The sequence below is a fragment of the Carettochelys insculpta genome, chromosome 23 (genome assembly GCF_033958435.1).
Source record: "Carettochelys insculpta isolate YL-2023 chromosome 23, ASM3395843v1, whole genome shotgun sequence".
Lineage (NCBI taxonomy): Eukaryota > Metazoa > Chordata > Testudines > Carettochelyidae > Carettochelys > Carettochelys insculpta.
In genome coordinates, this window is record NC_134159.1 from 877,982 (window position 1) to 893,146 (window position 15,165).

General features: G+C 52.0%; 1 protein-coding gene across 4 annotated transcripts in view; it reads right to left on the minus strand.

The window, feature by feature from the left end:
• Nucleotides 1-11,154, minus strand: part of ECE1 (endothelin converting enzyme 1) — a 119,357-nt gene extending 108,203 nt beyond the window's left edge. Inside the window, exon 1 of one of the 4 annotated variants that reach the window (XM_074975917.1) lies at nucleotides 11,065-11,154. In XM_074975917.1, coding sequence (XP_074832018.1) covers nucleotides 11,065-11,067 — 3 coding nt within the window. In that variant the 5' untranslated portion in view covers nucleotides 11,068-11,154. Of the gene's footprint in view, nucleotides 1-3,511; nucleotides 3,670-6,745; nucleotides 6,973-10,930; nucleotides 11,003-11,064 lie in introns of those variants that run through there. The other 3 variants (XM_074975920.1, XM_074975919.1, XM_074975918.1) reach the window with 3 other exon arrangements.
• Between the last annotated feature and the right edge of the window lie 4,011 nt (nucleotides 11,155-15,165).

Below are 15,165 nucleotides of genomic sequence, written 5' to 3' on the forward strand. Positions count from 1 at the left end.
TGCTTGGCTGTAGACGATGCATCATGTGGTGTGTCTGGGATGGAAGCTAAAGGCATGAAGGTAGGCGTAGTGGTCAGTAGGTTTACGGTACAGGGTGGTATTGATGTGGCCATTGTGTATTAGGACCGTGGTGTCCAGGAAGTGGATCTCCTGTGTGGACTGTTCCAGGCTGAGGTTGATGTTGGAGTGAAAGTTGTTGAAGTCCCGGTGGAATTCCTCCAGAGTCTCCTTCCCATAGGTCCAGATGATGAAGATATCATCAATGTAGCGTAAGTAGAGACGGGGTGTTAGAGGACAAGAGCTAAGAAAGCGCTGTTCCAGGTCAGCCATGAAAATATTGGCATTTGAGGGGCCATGCAGGTACCCATAGCTGTGCCACTGATTTGAAGGTATATATTGTTGCCAGATCTGAAATAGTTGTGTGTGAGGATAAAGTTACAGAGCTCAGCCATCAGATGTGCTATAGCATCATCAGGGATACTGTTCTGGACAGCATTTATTCCATCTTTGTGTGGGATGTTGGTATAGAGAGCCTCTACATCCATGGTGGCTAGGATAGTGTTTTCTGGTACATCAATGTATTGCAGTTTTCTCAGGAAGTCAGTGGAGTCTCGGAGATAGCTGGGAGTGCTGGTGACATAGGGTCTGAGGAGAGAGTCCACATAACCAGACAGTCCTTCAGTAAGAGTGCCAATGCCCGAGATAATGGGGCGTCCAGGATTTCCAGGTTTGTGGATCTTGGGTAGTAGGTAGAATAGCCCCAGACCGGGCTCTCGAGGTGTGTTGGTATAAATCTGTTCTTGTGCTTGTGTAGGGAGTGTCCTGAGCAGATGGTGTAGTTTCTTAGTGTATTCCTCGGTGGGGTCTGAGGAAAGTAGCCTGTAAAATCTGGTATTGGAGAGTTGTCTGGAAGCCTCCTTCTGGTAGTCAGACCTGTTCACGATGACAGTAGCTCCTCCTTTATCTGCCTCTTTGATTATAATGTCAGGGTTGTTTCTGAGGCTGTGGATGGCATTGTGTTCCACACGACTGAGGTTGTGAGGCAAATGATGCTGTCTCTCCACAATTTTTGCCTGTGTGCGTCGGCAGAAGCATTCTATATATAGGTCCAGACTGTTATTTCTACCCTCAGGAGGAGTCCACGTGGAGTTATTCTTGTGCTGCTGGGAGGGTGTCTGTGTAATGGTGTGCTGGTCAGTGTTGTGTTGAAAAAAAAAATTTTTCTGATTGTTTCCACTGCTGTTGCAGACACATGCAGATACGCTCAGGTGCTCTCAAAGTGGTGCTTCCCCTTTTCCTATGCTAGAATCACACTTCTGCTTTTCTTGTGCTGGGCTGTTTGCCTCCCTGCGGTGTCTCAAAAGGTCACCACTGCACAGTGTCACTGGAGCAGCAAGAAGGGAGAAGCCACAGCTGGTGCAAAGAGCACATGGCTTCTGCACTTAATGAATAGGGTGAAAAAAAATGTTGGGGTGCCCTTGAGGTTGAAAGATATCTCCCTACACCATTGGCGCAGCTAGTCCTACTCTCTTTTCTGCAGGGTCCAGACCTTCTCCAGATCCCAGACAGCCCATTTTGCCTACTTGTATGGCTCCAAGGAATTCTGGTAGCTCTCTCTAGCATCTGCATTTGTTACACACTCACCACTGCAGCATCAGAGCACCAGCATGATCTTCTACATCCCAAACACAGGTATGGAGGAATGTCTCATTTCATGAAAGCACTCCACTGAACAGATTACAGTGATTAGGTCCCTCAAATGCCACCTAAAAAAAGGGACCCACACATCCAACCGGAAGACGATGCCCTAGAGATGCCTTCCCTGACGGAAGACTGATCGACAAGCTCTTACAGATTCAGTATTCACTAGGGGCCCACAGAAGCCAGTAGTAAAACATCCATTGACTTCACTGAGAGCAGGATTTGGCCCTAACCCTCTGTGCTAAAATCTGACCAGGCCAAGTGGCTGCCTGTTGGAGGATCCCTCCCAAAGCAACCCTTGGTCCATTCCGTAGCCCCTGCCGGTGAAAGGTACCTTAGCATCTGTAGTGAGCCACTGTGGCCTCCCGCTGACTCAGAGGCAGAGGAGGCTGCGCAGAGGCCCTGGTGGGTGGGCCCAGAGCCAGAAGGGCCAAGGGCAGAGCTCAGGACCCATGAAAGCCTGGGCCTCCAGGCAGGGAGGGAGCGCCTTCGTGGGCTTCCAGACGCCAGGGGCAGAGAACCCGCTGCCGCCCGGCCGGTCGGGAGGAGCAAGCCCCGAGCAGCCCAGACCAGCCTGGACAGCTATGGATCCGGATGCCCCAGGGGACCTACCCGGACTTCCCAGATCTGCCAGGACCCTCACGCTGGTGGCACCCCCTCCTCGGAGGAAACCTCAGGCCCAGCCAGCCAGACGGGGGCTAGCAACCATGAGGCCCCAGGAGCAGCCTTCCTCAGAGTTCCAGCGGACCCCTGCAGCCCCCAGGCCCAGGATCACCTCAAACCCACCATGCTACCGCCGCCAGACTACCCCAACGATGTGGAGATGACCGACTGACCGGAGCCCCCAAAGATAGACGATTTGGAGGGGGCCAACGCCACGGGACCCCCTGACCAGATGGACTGGGACCTTCCCCCGACGGAGGTAGAGGTAGGAAGTGGCCTGGGGAACGCTGCACCAGAACCCATGGCGGTGTGTTGTGGCCTGGATCCCCACCACCGTGGTCACGTGTAAGCAACCCACAGGGCCCCGGGCCGGGTCGCAGTGGTATGGGAGGGCCTGCGACCCCCTACCCCCTCCCTGACAGGGTAAGCCCTTGCTGGGCTTGTTCCTCAACCCTTGTGAGCTGCTGCCTCGCCCTGAACTGAGGGCTGGGCTGGTGCTACAAACCTTGGGCTGCTGCCCCACCCTGAACTAAGGGCTGGGCTTCCCTGGACCACCGGTGCAGCTGTGGTCCCGTCTGGAGCTACGGGCACTGCCATAGCCCAGGCGCCTACAGCATCCGATTCCAGAGTGGCGATGTGGGCAGGAGGCCCACTGACCTGCAGGTGCTTCATTTCCCATCTTTCCCACAGTCCAGGAGCAAGCCAGTTTATTTCAGTGGTGCCTAGGGACTAACCAAGCTTGGGCCCCGTGGTCCTAGGCACAAGTCTGGAAGAGCTCATGATCTCCAGAGATAGAGCAGGTGAAGGCCGGGGAAAGAGTTGGATGTACAAGTAACAATAAAGCCCAGTACATGCCATGCAATGACAATGTGTGACCAGGAGATTTCCCAGATGTGGACTCAGCCCCATCCCTCCACCAGCCAGTTGATAATCCTACCATACAACTGCACCACGGAGTCTGGTGACTTTCATTTGCTGAGACATCACACTGTCACCCCCCCGGATGAAACACTTTTCACCTCATGGGAGCTACTTCAGTGCTAGCCCAACGCCTCTCTGAACTAGGCACTCATCCTCAGGGAATCTTTTTAAAATGGTTAAAAACCAAGAACAATTCTGAGGAGGAAACGGAGGACTCATCTCTTACCAATTCTGCCTGGAGGGTGACGACATTAGCCTGGGGGCAGATTCTTTTAGATGGGAAAGGGTCCCAGAAGCCTCTTCAGAAGAGCCCTCAGTTGTATCCCAGGAGTGGGGAGCAGCAGCAGACCTCAGAGGGTTGTACATGCAGCCGGGGCTGAAGCTGGTGTTAACAGAGCTCAGCCCACCGGCTCCCAAGGTGCAGCTGCATGAGAAGTTCCCTTTCTCTGAATCACTTCCTCTGCTGATAGTGCCTGATACGCTCAGAGCAGGGAGAGGATGTTGGGGGTTGGTAACTTGTTTGTAACTCTTCTTCCCTTCCTGTGCACACTGCACAGGAACTGCGTTTGTAGGGATCCCATACAGAGCTCAGAGCCCTCAGCACCAGGCAGGATCTCACCCTCCAATGGGCACAAATAATCATGCGGTTAAGTGGACCCAGGGGCTAGAGCGGGAACCTTTTTTTTTTGGGTCAGGGGCCACAGACCCATGGGGAGGGGGAGAAAATCAGGGGTTATACACAAGTGAGAAACAGCCCTTCAAAGATCTGACCCCAACGCAAGGAGAAAAACCCCTCAGATATGACCTACAATTCAGAAGCAGGAAAAAACCCCACTCCCCTCCAACTCCACCCCCACGGGCAGGTGGGGGAGGGGAGCCAAGGCTCAGGGCTTACCCCCAGGGTAGGACTAACTCTTCTGGGGGTACAGGGTTAGTAGATTTTTGGGTCCCCACACCCCCGGCTCTCGTTCAGTGTGTGGCAGGGGTCTGCTGGAGAGCAGATTGAGGGTGGGGTCTGGGGGGGAGGGTGCCTATCTAGCACAGCTTCAGGAGGGAAGGGGGAGTGTGCACACAGGTGGCTTGCAGGCGCTGCCCCTCGATGATAAACACAAAGTAGTAGCATTTTGGTAAACTTCATCCCAACCAGACCTACAGAATGATGGGATCTGAATTAGCTGTTACCACCTCAAAATACTGTGGCATCATCATGAACAGCTCCCTGAAAACATCCACTCAAAATAAGGGCAGGCACCATCAGAAAAGTGAACAATGTTGGGAACCGTTAGAAAATGGAGACACAAAATATAATGCCACTGTTAAACCCATGATATGCCCACAGCTTGAATCCTGCTGTTTCTAATCACCCTGTCTCAAACAATGATACATTAAAATGGAAAAGGAACAGAGGACAACATGCATCTGATGAAGTGGGTCTTTGCCCACAAAAGCTTATGCTCCCATACATTTGTTTTGTCTACAAGGTGCCACAGGACTTCTCGTTTTTACATGGCGATGCTGATGCTTTCAGGAGGGCTTTTCTTTCAGCACTTGCCAAAAAAAAAAAGCACACATTAACCCTGTTTCAATTTACCTGTCTCCAATGAGGAGCTATTTCAAACGGAGTTAATTATTTTATGCTAATAATACCTATCTAGTGGATTAACAAGTGCTTAACAAACCAGGCTGCAGTCTCTTCTGGTGGTGTGCTAATTAAAACACCAGCCAATTATTACATAGATCTGAGGTCTGACATATCAATCCACACCAACTAGTCACTAGCAGTGCTGAATTCTAGTCAATCCAAATGAGGTCTTAAACACTTCTAGTTACCAAGATTTTTCAAAGGAGACTGACAAATCTTGTCATGCAGGAAGTCAGATGAGTGGATCATAGCGGTCCTTTCTACCATGGAACTATGGAGTTTTGGGTCCCCATGTTTAACCTCAGACCATGAGAAGTTGATCCCTTTAAGTTACTTTAAGTTGATTTCAATAGGAGCTTGTAGCCTAAATACTTCTGGAGCCCTGTGCTTTGACCTGTGCTTCCAGAAACAACAGAACTTTTGCTCAAGTCCCAGTAAGAATCACCAGCCTGGATCTCCTCTCTGAAATTTCCTGGAGAGCCATTGCTTGGCTCAAAGCAGAGGGAAATCCTGACCTCATGCTTTTTACACATTATATTTATCCTGCCACTTCCTCCTCCTGACTCAAGCACTGCAATCTGGGCATGTCTTTGGCTGCCTGCTGCACCCACTGCATGCATTCCATGTGTGGAACGTATCTGAGGTGGGTTCAAAACACTCCCTTGAACAGGTGGTGAGCAAAAGCATTCTGTTCTTTAAAAGGGTAAGACGTGCAGTTGGTTCATTCAACAAACCCAGGTTTAGTTGGGCTGGTCCTGCTGTGAGCAGGGGGTTGGATGTGATGAGCTCCCGGGGTCTCCTCCAACTCCAATCTTTAGGACAGGCGTGTCCAACCTCCGGCCCTGGACAGCTAGTAATGCGGCCCCACAAGATCGTAAACTTTTAACATTATTATGTGATTTATATACATTAACTATATTATATATTTTATATGCAGCCCAAGATAATTCCTCTTCACTCAATGTGGCCCAGGCAAGCCAAAAGGTTGGACACCCATGCTTCAGGATTTCTGACACAGAGCATTTGGTGTGTTGTCAGCCTAGACTGGGGATTCAGCCATGATTTCAAGGCCAGAGCCTGCTCTCAGTTACACAGTAGAAAACCTGGAGGGATTCTGACAAGGCCTATGAAGTTATTCTGAATTCATCACCATACAGGATACGGTGAAGGACGATATATTAAGTTAAAGCACTGGAATCCCGTTGAACTTCAGACCCCTGCAAATCACTTAACACCTTTGGGCCTCAGCTCTGCCATCTCTAAACAGGATCACAATATCCTTTTCTCCCATCCTTTGTCTTGTCTATTTATAGTTTGTGAGCACAGGGGCTGTCGCTCACTCTCCCCTTCCCTGCCACACAATGGAGCCCCGATATTTAGTGAGGACCTCTGAGTGCTGCTGAGACATAAGTAAGATTCTGCCCTTGGTGTGCCAGAAACTAGTGCAGAACAAGGGTAGGAGACTGCTTCTGATATCTGCTCTCAACCTGTACTGGCTGCCGCTGCTGTTACATGTGGATAAAAGCCCCGATTTCCTTTAGACCAGGATATTAATAAGAGGAAAAGCAGCCCTCTGACTTTGCATTCCTTGATCTTGAACCATGCAGCTGTACATCAAATTCCAAAGAGTTACTCTACTTCCCTCTGAGGCTCCTACAGGCAAACTCTATATGGGACTCTATGGACAAACTCTATGGGAGTGTTTGTGCATGCATATAACCACACTTCCCTCCCCACAACCTCCACTTCCCTGCCCCCCTAGCCATTCATCTCTCTTTTCAAATCCAACAAGAACTGTTCCTTGTCCCTTTTGCTTACCTGTACAAGGATGCTGTATTTCAACAGAAAACACTGCACTGAACTCCTCTCTCCTTTAGTGAGCTCTTCCTGGCCAAGCAAAGAACTGGTAAGTAATCCAGGACAGGGAGAGGGATGAAGGAAAGTGAGTTGTGAAGCCTGACGAAACAGGCTTGTGGCACCCCAGCTGCAGCAGGGTGCTCGGATCACTGAACTATGTGACTACGTTGCCTCCTAGTGGCTGCAGCCTCATCCCCTATACCTTAATATTACCAGCACTCAAGTGCTAGAGGTTTGTGCTCTGGAGGAAAAAAAAAAGGCATCTGAGTTCTCTGTGTGCTGCAGCTGCACACGGCCCAGTTAGCTAGTGATCAGTGTCTATTGTTTGAAGCCACTGATTTATTTTAAAAATGGCTATGGAACCAAGTGAAGAGGGTATGAATGAGGTCACAGGCCAAGAATAAATATTTGTGCTGGACAAACATTCTGTGGAAGGGACTATGTAACCAGAGAAAGCTCAGCCCCTCTCCTGTGAGATTATAACAAATGTTGTTGTGACGTTAAATAAAGGTCCACTGTTCCATCAGAGTTAGTCCCTTGATTTCATTGGTGCTGCTCTGCAGTGAAGTGAAAGCAGATTCGACCCCAGCATCCAAGATTCCTTCTCTGTTTAGCACTGGGACTGGAGGGAGAATCTGTTTATAATAAAAAGTCAACTGTAACAATATTTTAGCAGCGAAGGAGTCCAGGATGTTTTGCTAAACAGAGTCTGATAATCTCCATGGCTCCCCATTTATGCAGGTCACGAGACAGAAGCCAAGCTTATGAAACAATGCGCAAATGTCATTTATCAGGAGTTTACTAATGTTCAGAACAGACCGTCCCACCCTGGATCTGCTGGGAAAACATGAACAATTTATCAACGGGAAGCACAGGCCTGAGAGAGCTAGGAAGCCCCAGCCAATGCCACCCCTACCTGCTCTAACCACTAGGCTCTCATCTCACTCCAGGTGAGGAAATAGAACCTGGGATTCATGGCTCCCAGCTTGCTCTCTAACCACTAGGCCACACTCCCACCCTCCTCCCAAGGCTGGGATAGAACCCAGGAATCTTGGCTCTCAGACCCCCCCTCCACTCTAATCACTAGAGCAGTGCTCAGCAACCTCTCTCAGCTGGTGGAACACTTCAGCGCTCCTTACTTTCACAGCACACCCAATATATACAACCCAACCCCCTCCCCCAGAACCAGGCACCCCAGTTATCCACTTAGCTCAATCCCCCATGCCTCCAGCAGAACCAGGCACCTCCAGCTCCTATCTTGAGTGCTCTAACTTGATGCCTGTGACTCACCAGAGCTACCGCCGCCACCGCCGCCAACACATGCACTACTCCCACCAGGAGGCAGGGCACACGCGCAGAGCGGTGGATGGCACTCCCAGGGCATGGCTCTGAGGCACACCAAGCACCGCTTCGGGCACACTGTTGCAGAACATTCAGTTACAGCACAGTCAAGCAAAAGTACAAACAGGCTCTCAGTGCTGTTAGCCACTTCCCTTGGGGAGCTGGGCTGCCTACACTGCTGGAAGAGCTGCCCCAGCACTGGTGCCGTGACCACACAACCACATTAAAGCACTGCTGCGGCTACACTTTTACCTCAGCAGTGTTGAAAAAGCTTCAAATGGTTCAGTTTCCTTAGCAAAGAGGAGGAACAAAATTTGCTTCCTCTTGTACCCACTATGTTCCAGCTGAGCTACTGGCAGAAACTTGGCTCTTAAAAAGACCACCATCTTCTCAACAACGTGGAAGAGGGAGAGTGGTCCACTGGCAACAGAGGAGTCAGGACTCCTGGAACCATTCTTGGCCCTGTCACTGAGCTGTTGCATGAATGTCAGCAAGTCACTTAACTCAGTTTACTCATTTGAGCTTTGGGAAGATGCCTAGTGAGTTTGAAGAGCACCGACAGTCACTGATGAATTAGGATAAATAGGGGATTATTATTCTGTAATAACAACGTAAAGCAAATACCACCTGGATTTCTTTAGTGCCCCAAACTATTCTTTGGGTACAGATTTGTGTCTTTAGCATTCTGCTTGACACAGGCTCTTGTGACCTTATCTTAACCTCTTCTTCTTACTCTTTAAGAACTATGCCAATCTTCCCTCCTAAAGGGCCCAGAGCAGTACATCTGTTCAGGGAGGCTGTGACTCCTTCTCTAGTCTCTGCCTTTCATAAACACAAGCACTTTCAAACATTAAGCTAATGGGATCCACCCCAATGTAGTGATTTCCAGCCATCCTCGGAGGAGGAAGCCCTTCCGCAGGGGGCACATTGTGCCCCACCACAACCCCAGATGGGTTATTTGTTCAGGCAAAACAGCTGCTGAAGGAATCACAGTTTTGGCTGTCAGAATCCCCATTGCCTAATGTTAAAGGTTTGTAGCTTAGAAGAGCTATCGAGGCATGTGTCAACAAAATGCATCACCAGACTCCTCCTTATCCCTTTAGGGCTCACTGCAGCCTGTGCTGTTTTCACTTTGTACACCCCTCTGGCTCAGCCAGATCATTTGGCCTAGTAGTTTCTATGCTTCTGTACTAGAGGCACAGAGATGTTTCAGTGGTGAGGGCCACGCAACCCCCTTACTTCAGGGAGAACCCTACACACACAAACCTGCTCTGAAAGGCTAAAGTCAGAGATCCTGCCACAATCCTGGTCTAGGCCAAACTCCCATCAGCTTCAGGCAGAGGTTTGCTTAAGTAAACAACGTAGCACCTGTAAGACACACTGAACCTGGGGGGGAATCTCGATCTAAAATCATGAGCCTCTGCTAACTACCACTGCATCAGACTTATCACCTCTCCCATGGGACCCAGCCACCCAGAGCAGAATACCATTGCACAAGAGTGAAGGAAAGTCTTGTGGCTGTTCAGACTGCATGCTGCAAGCCTCCTGGCAAAAGTGAAATTCACATAAGAAAATTGTTCCCAGAAGGGCAGGGAAATAATTTTGCTCTCACAAGCTTTCAGTGCACCACACCCATTTCCTTCTAGGCTGTCTCTTGTTAATTCCTCCCCAAGGGCATTAAGTTGGGCCCAAGTATCAGAGAGGCAGCTGAGTTAGTCTGACTTCTTGTTGTTTTTTTACGTTGGGTCCTGCTCCTTCAGGAACTCTATTTGTATTCCTTGGCATGCAGACAGAGAGGGGAGAGATAAAGCCATGGAATGCTCTTGCTGGAAGGCTGCAACAGTCAAGAACCCAAAGACAGTGAGAGAAAACAAGCTGCTCCCTAAGGCACAAGTCTTCCCACCTTTTCCCAAACAACTGTGGCTGGGTTCCCAGACATTTCTCCACAGAAGCCTGTGAACAGGACCAGAAAGCTCCTCCTTCCTTAAAGTGACAACTTCCCATTCCTATGCAGACCATAAGTTACCCTCATCCTGCAGCTAGTTAGATGGTGCCAGGTCTGCTCCCATTGGTGGCCACCACCTCAGCCTCTTCCTTCCAAGCAGGCTGTCACTCTTCAGTTCCGCTCCCTGCTGCTGTTCACCAGTTGGCTGCTTCTACACGTGCCCTGCCGTGGGAAGTGCCATAGGAATGAGGCAATTCCGAGCAGGCTTATGAGGCGCTAACCTGCATATTCAGCACCTCATTAGCATAATAACAGCCCGCGAATTTCCAAGTGGGGACTTGGCATTGCAGACTGACGATGGAGATGGGGCAGCTCCCCACTTGGACACTCCCCTAATCCCCCGGGCCTGGCGCGGAGGAGGGGAACGTTAAGTGGGGCAGCTGCCCCCTTTGTACTGACAATCTGCAATTCTAAATCTGCAGGCCCAGATTCGCGGGCTATTATTATGCTAATGAGGCGCCGAATATGCAGGTTAGAGCCTCGTTCCCACGCCCGCTTCCGAGGGGAGGGCGCGTGTAGAAGCAGCGTGTGAGTCAGCACCATCTGCCGAGGGCGGGCTGCTGCTGAACGCTGCCGGGGGCAGCCCGCCCGGCAGCCGCGTCCCGCTCCTTAGCGCCGGTCTCCTCCTCTCCGGGCAGCCCGACCCGCTGCGCCGGCTCCGGGCTCGGCGGCTTGACGAGTCCAAAGTCCCGCTGGGGCTGCAGCGGCCGCGGCAGAGCGCCCCCGAGCCCAGCGCGCTCTCTGGCGGCCGCGCCCCGGACACTCGCGCAGGGCGCCGCGTGGCCCCGGCTCCGTCTCACCTGGACCGCGCCGCGTCGGACCCCACCTGCACCCAGGTCTGCGCGGCACGTGGGACCGCGGCCGGGCTCGGCCCCCGCAGCCCTCGGGCGAGCGGCGCCCAGCGGCCGGCGCAGCCCCCCGCCGCGCCACTCACCATGGCTGCGCCGGCCGCCGCTCCCCCGGACCGGACCGGACCGCTCGGCTCGGCGCGGCGCGGCGCGCTGCCCCTCGCAGGCGGCCGGGCTCTGGCCTATGGCTCGGCGGCCGGAGGACGTACCTGAGCCGGGGGAGCCAATCAGGCAGCGGCAGGGCCGGACTTCCTCGCTTGGCCTCGCCCGTTGCTGGGCGGGCGGGGCCGCCAGCTGCAGACGCTGCCGAGCAGCCCTGCGCAGCCTGGCCCTGGGGGGACCTGCCCCCGCGCTCCCCGCAGCCCTGTTTGTGGCGGGAACGCTGCGAGACACGGGGGTGCGTCTGCCCCCGCGTCCCAGCCACTGCCTGGGCCCCTGGCTTTGCCCCGGGCTCATTGTACAGCTGGGGGGGGCTGCCCCTGCCCAGGGTCTCTGCCCAGGTGCAGCTTTAGTTTGCAAATCTGGACAAATGGCATAAAACACCTTGTCCGCTGACCCTGGGCTGCAGCCCGTAGGGACCAGGACTCCCTGGGGCCTCCCTTGGTGCACCGCCCCCAGGCGCTTTCTCCCTGAACCTGACATGGCCGAGGAGCTGGGGCGCAGGGGCACTGCCCAGGGCATTCTGCACTGTGGCCTTCCCCGCCCCCCACCAGCTGCTTCCAATTGCCAGATTGGGATTGCCCTGGACCCTCCTTCCTTAGGCAGAAAACAGCTGCTCTGCCTCACTCGGGTGCAGTTCCTGACCAGGCCTGACCGGCTCCCATTTCTCACCTGCACACAACAGGGGCTGGCAGAGCTGTGCATTTCCCACACACTTCCCATGGCTCTCGGTGGCAAGCCAGAATCCTAGGCATTGTGTCTTCAAGCCTGGCAAGCTCTTCTGCCTTTGACCTTGTGTCTCGCTTGCCCCCAGGGCTGGCCTGTCCCATGCTGAGTGGGCAAAGGCCTTTTTGTGTCAATGACAAGAGCAGTGCTTAGCCCTTGTACAAGTCTGCTTGGCCAGAGATTCCCCAGGGTCTGATTCAGCAAGCAATAGATCTCTCCTGCTTTACTGACCTCTGCTGTGTATGAATGGGGGTTGTTACTGGTCCCCTTTTTCAGATCAAGACACGGTCAGTGAGAGCTGCCACCCCATTTGCACTAGGTTATGGCAACCTAGCGCAGTGTGTTTTAGCTGAACTGATTCAGATGATGTAATGCTTTTTTTTTTTTTTAAGCTCATCTCTGTGCCATACAGCCATTGTTATGTGGGGGTGGGACTTTTTCTTAGGTCACAGCAGGTGAATCAAGAGTTGACCCTGGTGTGAAAGCAAAACGAGGGCTACATCTACCGCCTGCGTGTCTGAGGACCTTGCTGTCTTTAATGCATTCACCCTTGTCGCACCCAGGGCTGGCCTTAGGGAAATGGCATTCTGGGCAAATGTGTGTTCTGCCCCTTTCTTCGAGTTTGCAAACAGCAGCGTAGGGACTGGCCCAGCTGCAGAGGAAGCCCTGACTCCCTCAGCCGAACAGCCCCTGATTGCCCAGCCAAGAGAGAGTGGATGTGCAGCCACTACACATCCCTGTAGGAAAGGGGGAAGCAAGGGCTGGCCACTGGCCCTGCAGGGACATGCCCTACCACCTGCTGCTCCTCACCTGGCTGGCAGCTATGGGCATCACCTGCTCTCCACCTGACTGGACAGCAACTGCAGCCCTGAGCTCACCTACACTCAGCCCCACTCTGCGGGCCAGTTCAGCCAGCTTGCAGCACTCAGTGCACTGAGCAGTTGCCTACATCACCCACTAAGACTGCCCTGACACATCCCTCTGAGAGAGGGCAGGGTGATTGTCCCTGATAGAGAACCGAGGCACATGGTGTGGAGGGGTGTGTGTCTAGTGGATTGACACTGCAGCAATTGAGACACTTGGTGTGGGGGGGTCAATTTAGCAGGTGAAAACCCATTAAATAACTGCCAAGCAGGCTCCTGTTGACCCCAGTACTCCACTGCAATGAGAAGTGTAAAGTAAGTGTAATGGGGCCAGGCTCACTGCTGGGGCATCTCCTGGTGGTCACCAGGGAATTAGCTCTTCCAGCACTGGCGCACTGTCTTCCAGCTAGCATCTCTCCCACTGTCACCTGTCTTATTCTCTGCCACATATGTCAGCACCCATGTCCCTCCCAGGACACAGTGCCCTCCCTCAGTCCACTGCCCCATACTATGGGGTCCCCTCTCCTCCTGAGGAACACCAACCCCTGTACTCATCTTGCTTCAGTGACTCACTGCCAGTCACTCGTTATCTAGCCTCTTACCTCGGGGCAAACTGCAACCTGCAGTCTGAAATGGCCATTCATCACTGGGAAGGGTTGTGGACCCACTGCCTTCTCCTGTCCTGGCTGCTTCTCTGCAGTCCCAGTACCCTCAGTTCCAGCCAGAGCTCCCCCAGCTCTGCCTGCTTTTCCTCCATGCTGTGTTAGGAAGCCCTGTGGTCCCTCCTGCTCCACAGCAAGGGCCAGTATCTTCTCTCTCCTCCTTTCACAGTACACTCTATTTGTAAAGCCCCAGTTGGACCCTAACTGGCAGCGAATTGCCACAAGACGATTTCAGTAGGTGATCAAGGGCCACACTTTTCTATGGAGCTGGTGTGCGGTCTGGAGTCTGCCTTGATCTGTCCACACGGCTCAGGAACCAGCCAATGGGCGTTTAGAAACTATGCTGAAATGCTGTGCCCCAGCACAACCTCTCAGTTCCTGTTGGGTGGTTTCATACCTCCCTCAGCCTCCAGGAGGTGGGGGAGGCATAGAACTGGCCAATGGAAACTGAGAGATTTTGCTGGGAGATGCACCTGAAGCTTTCCCCACTCTGCAGCCTGTGGGCTGGGCTAAAAGGCTTGAATGGCCACTTCAGCCCATGAGGTCCACCTTTGATTTAACCCTTTCTCCTCCTGTAGCAAGGGGACTACCCTGCTACAACAGGTCACCCAACGAGTGTCTTCCATCCACCCAACGCGGTGTAGGCACTGCAATAAGTTGACCAAAGGTATGTTGTTCCCAGTGCATGACTTTACCCGATACTATGCGCCCACACTATGTGCTTTGCCTAAGCTGTGGCAGAGCAAGGACTGGTACCCAGAACTTCTGTGTCCCAGGTGAATGGTCTTACCACTGTTGGGGCACTGTCCTTATATCTTTGCCCTATATTCCCTTCTGGCTGTGCTTTGTCCTTTAAATCTCTCCGCTCTCTGGAGAGACACAGCCATTTTGTTTACTGAAGTGATGCACTCCCTGTGATTGTGCTTGAAAATTGCACTCTGTCCTGTTTTCCTTTGGTTTCCCTTAACTTACAAGAAAAGCCATTTAGACTGGCAGTGTCTGTTTATTCACTATGCGTGGAGAAAAGAAGCTTCTATGTTTGATAGTAGCACTTTGAAGACGAACAAAATAATTCTTTGGTGATGAGCTTTTGTGGGACAGACCCACTTCTTCAGCCCAGAGCCAGATCAGAACTGACTCAATATTTAAGGCACAGAGAACCAAAAATAGTAATCAAGGTTGACAAATCAGAAAAAAAAATGATCAAGATGAGCAAATCAGAGAGTAGAGGGGTGCGGTGGGGAGAGTCAAGAATTAGATTAAGCCAAGTATGCAAAGTATGGCTTAATCTAATTCTTGACTCCCCCACTTCTGCGCCTCTACTCTCTGATTTGCTCACCTTGATAATTTTTTTTCTGATTTGTCCTCCTTGCTTACTGTTTTTGGTTCTCTGTGCCTTCAGTATTAAGTCAGTTCTGGTCTGGCTATGGGCTGAAGAAGTGGGTCTGTCCCACGAAAGCTCATCACCTAATAAATTATTTTGTTAATCTTTAAAGTGCTACTGGACTGCTTTTTTGTTTTGATAGTATATAGACTAGCACAGCTCCGTCTCTGTTACTATTGTATATTTGATACACATCTTATTACCCAGCGCTTAACAAACCATAAAGGCTCTATTTGCTAGCTCCAGAACATGAAGTGATGGGTGTCCAACTACTCCAGTCATTCATTTCTCCCAACATGCCTGAAAAAACAAACAGTTTACAAACTTTACATACTTGGGGAGGTCGGGGGGGGAGTTGCAAGCTGGCAATTAACACTGAACTAGGCACTTGGC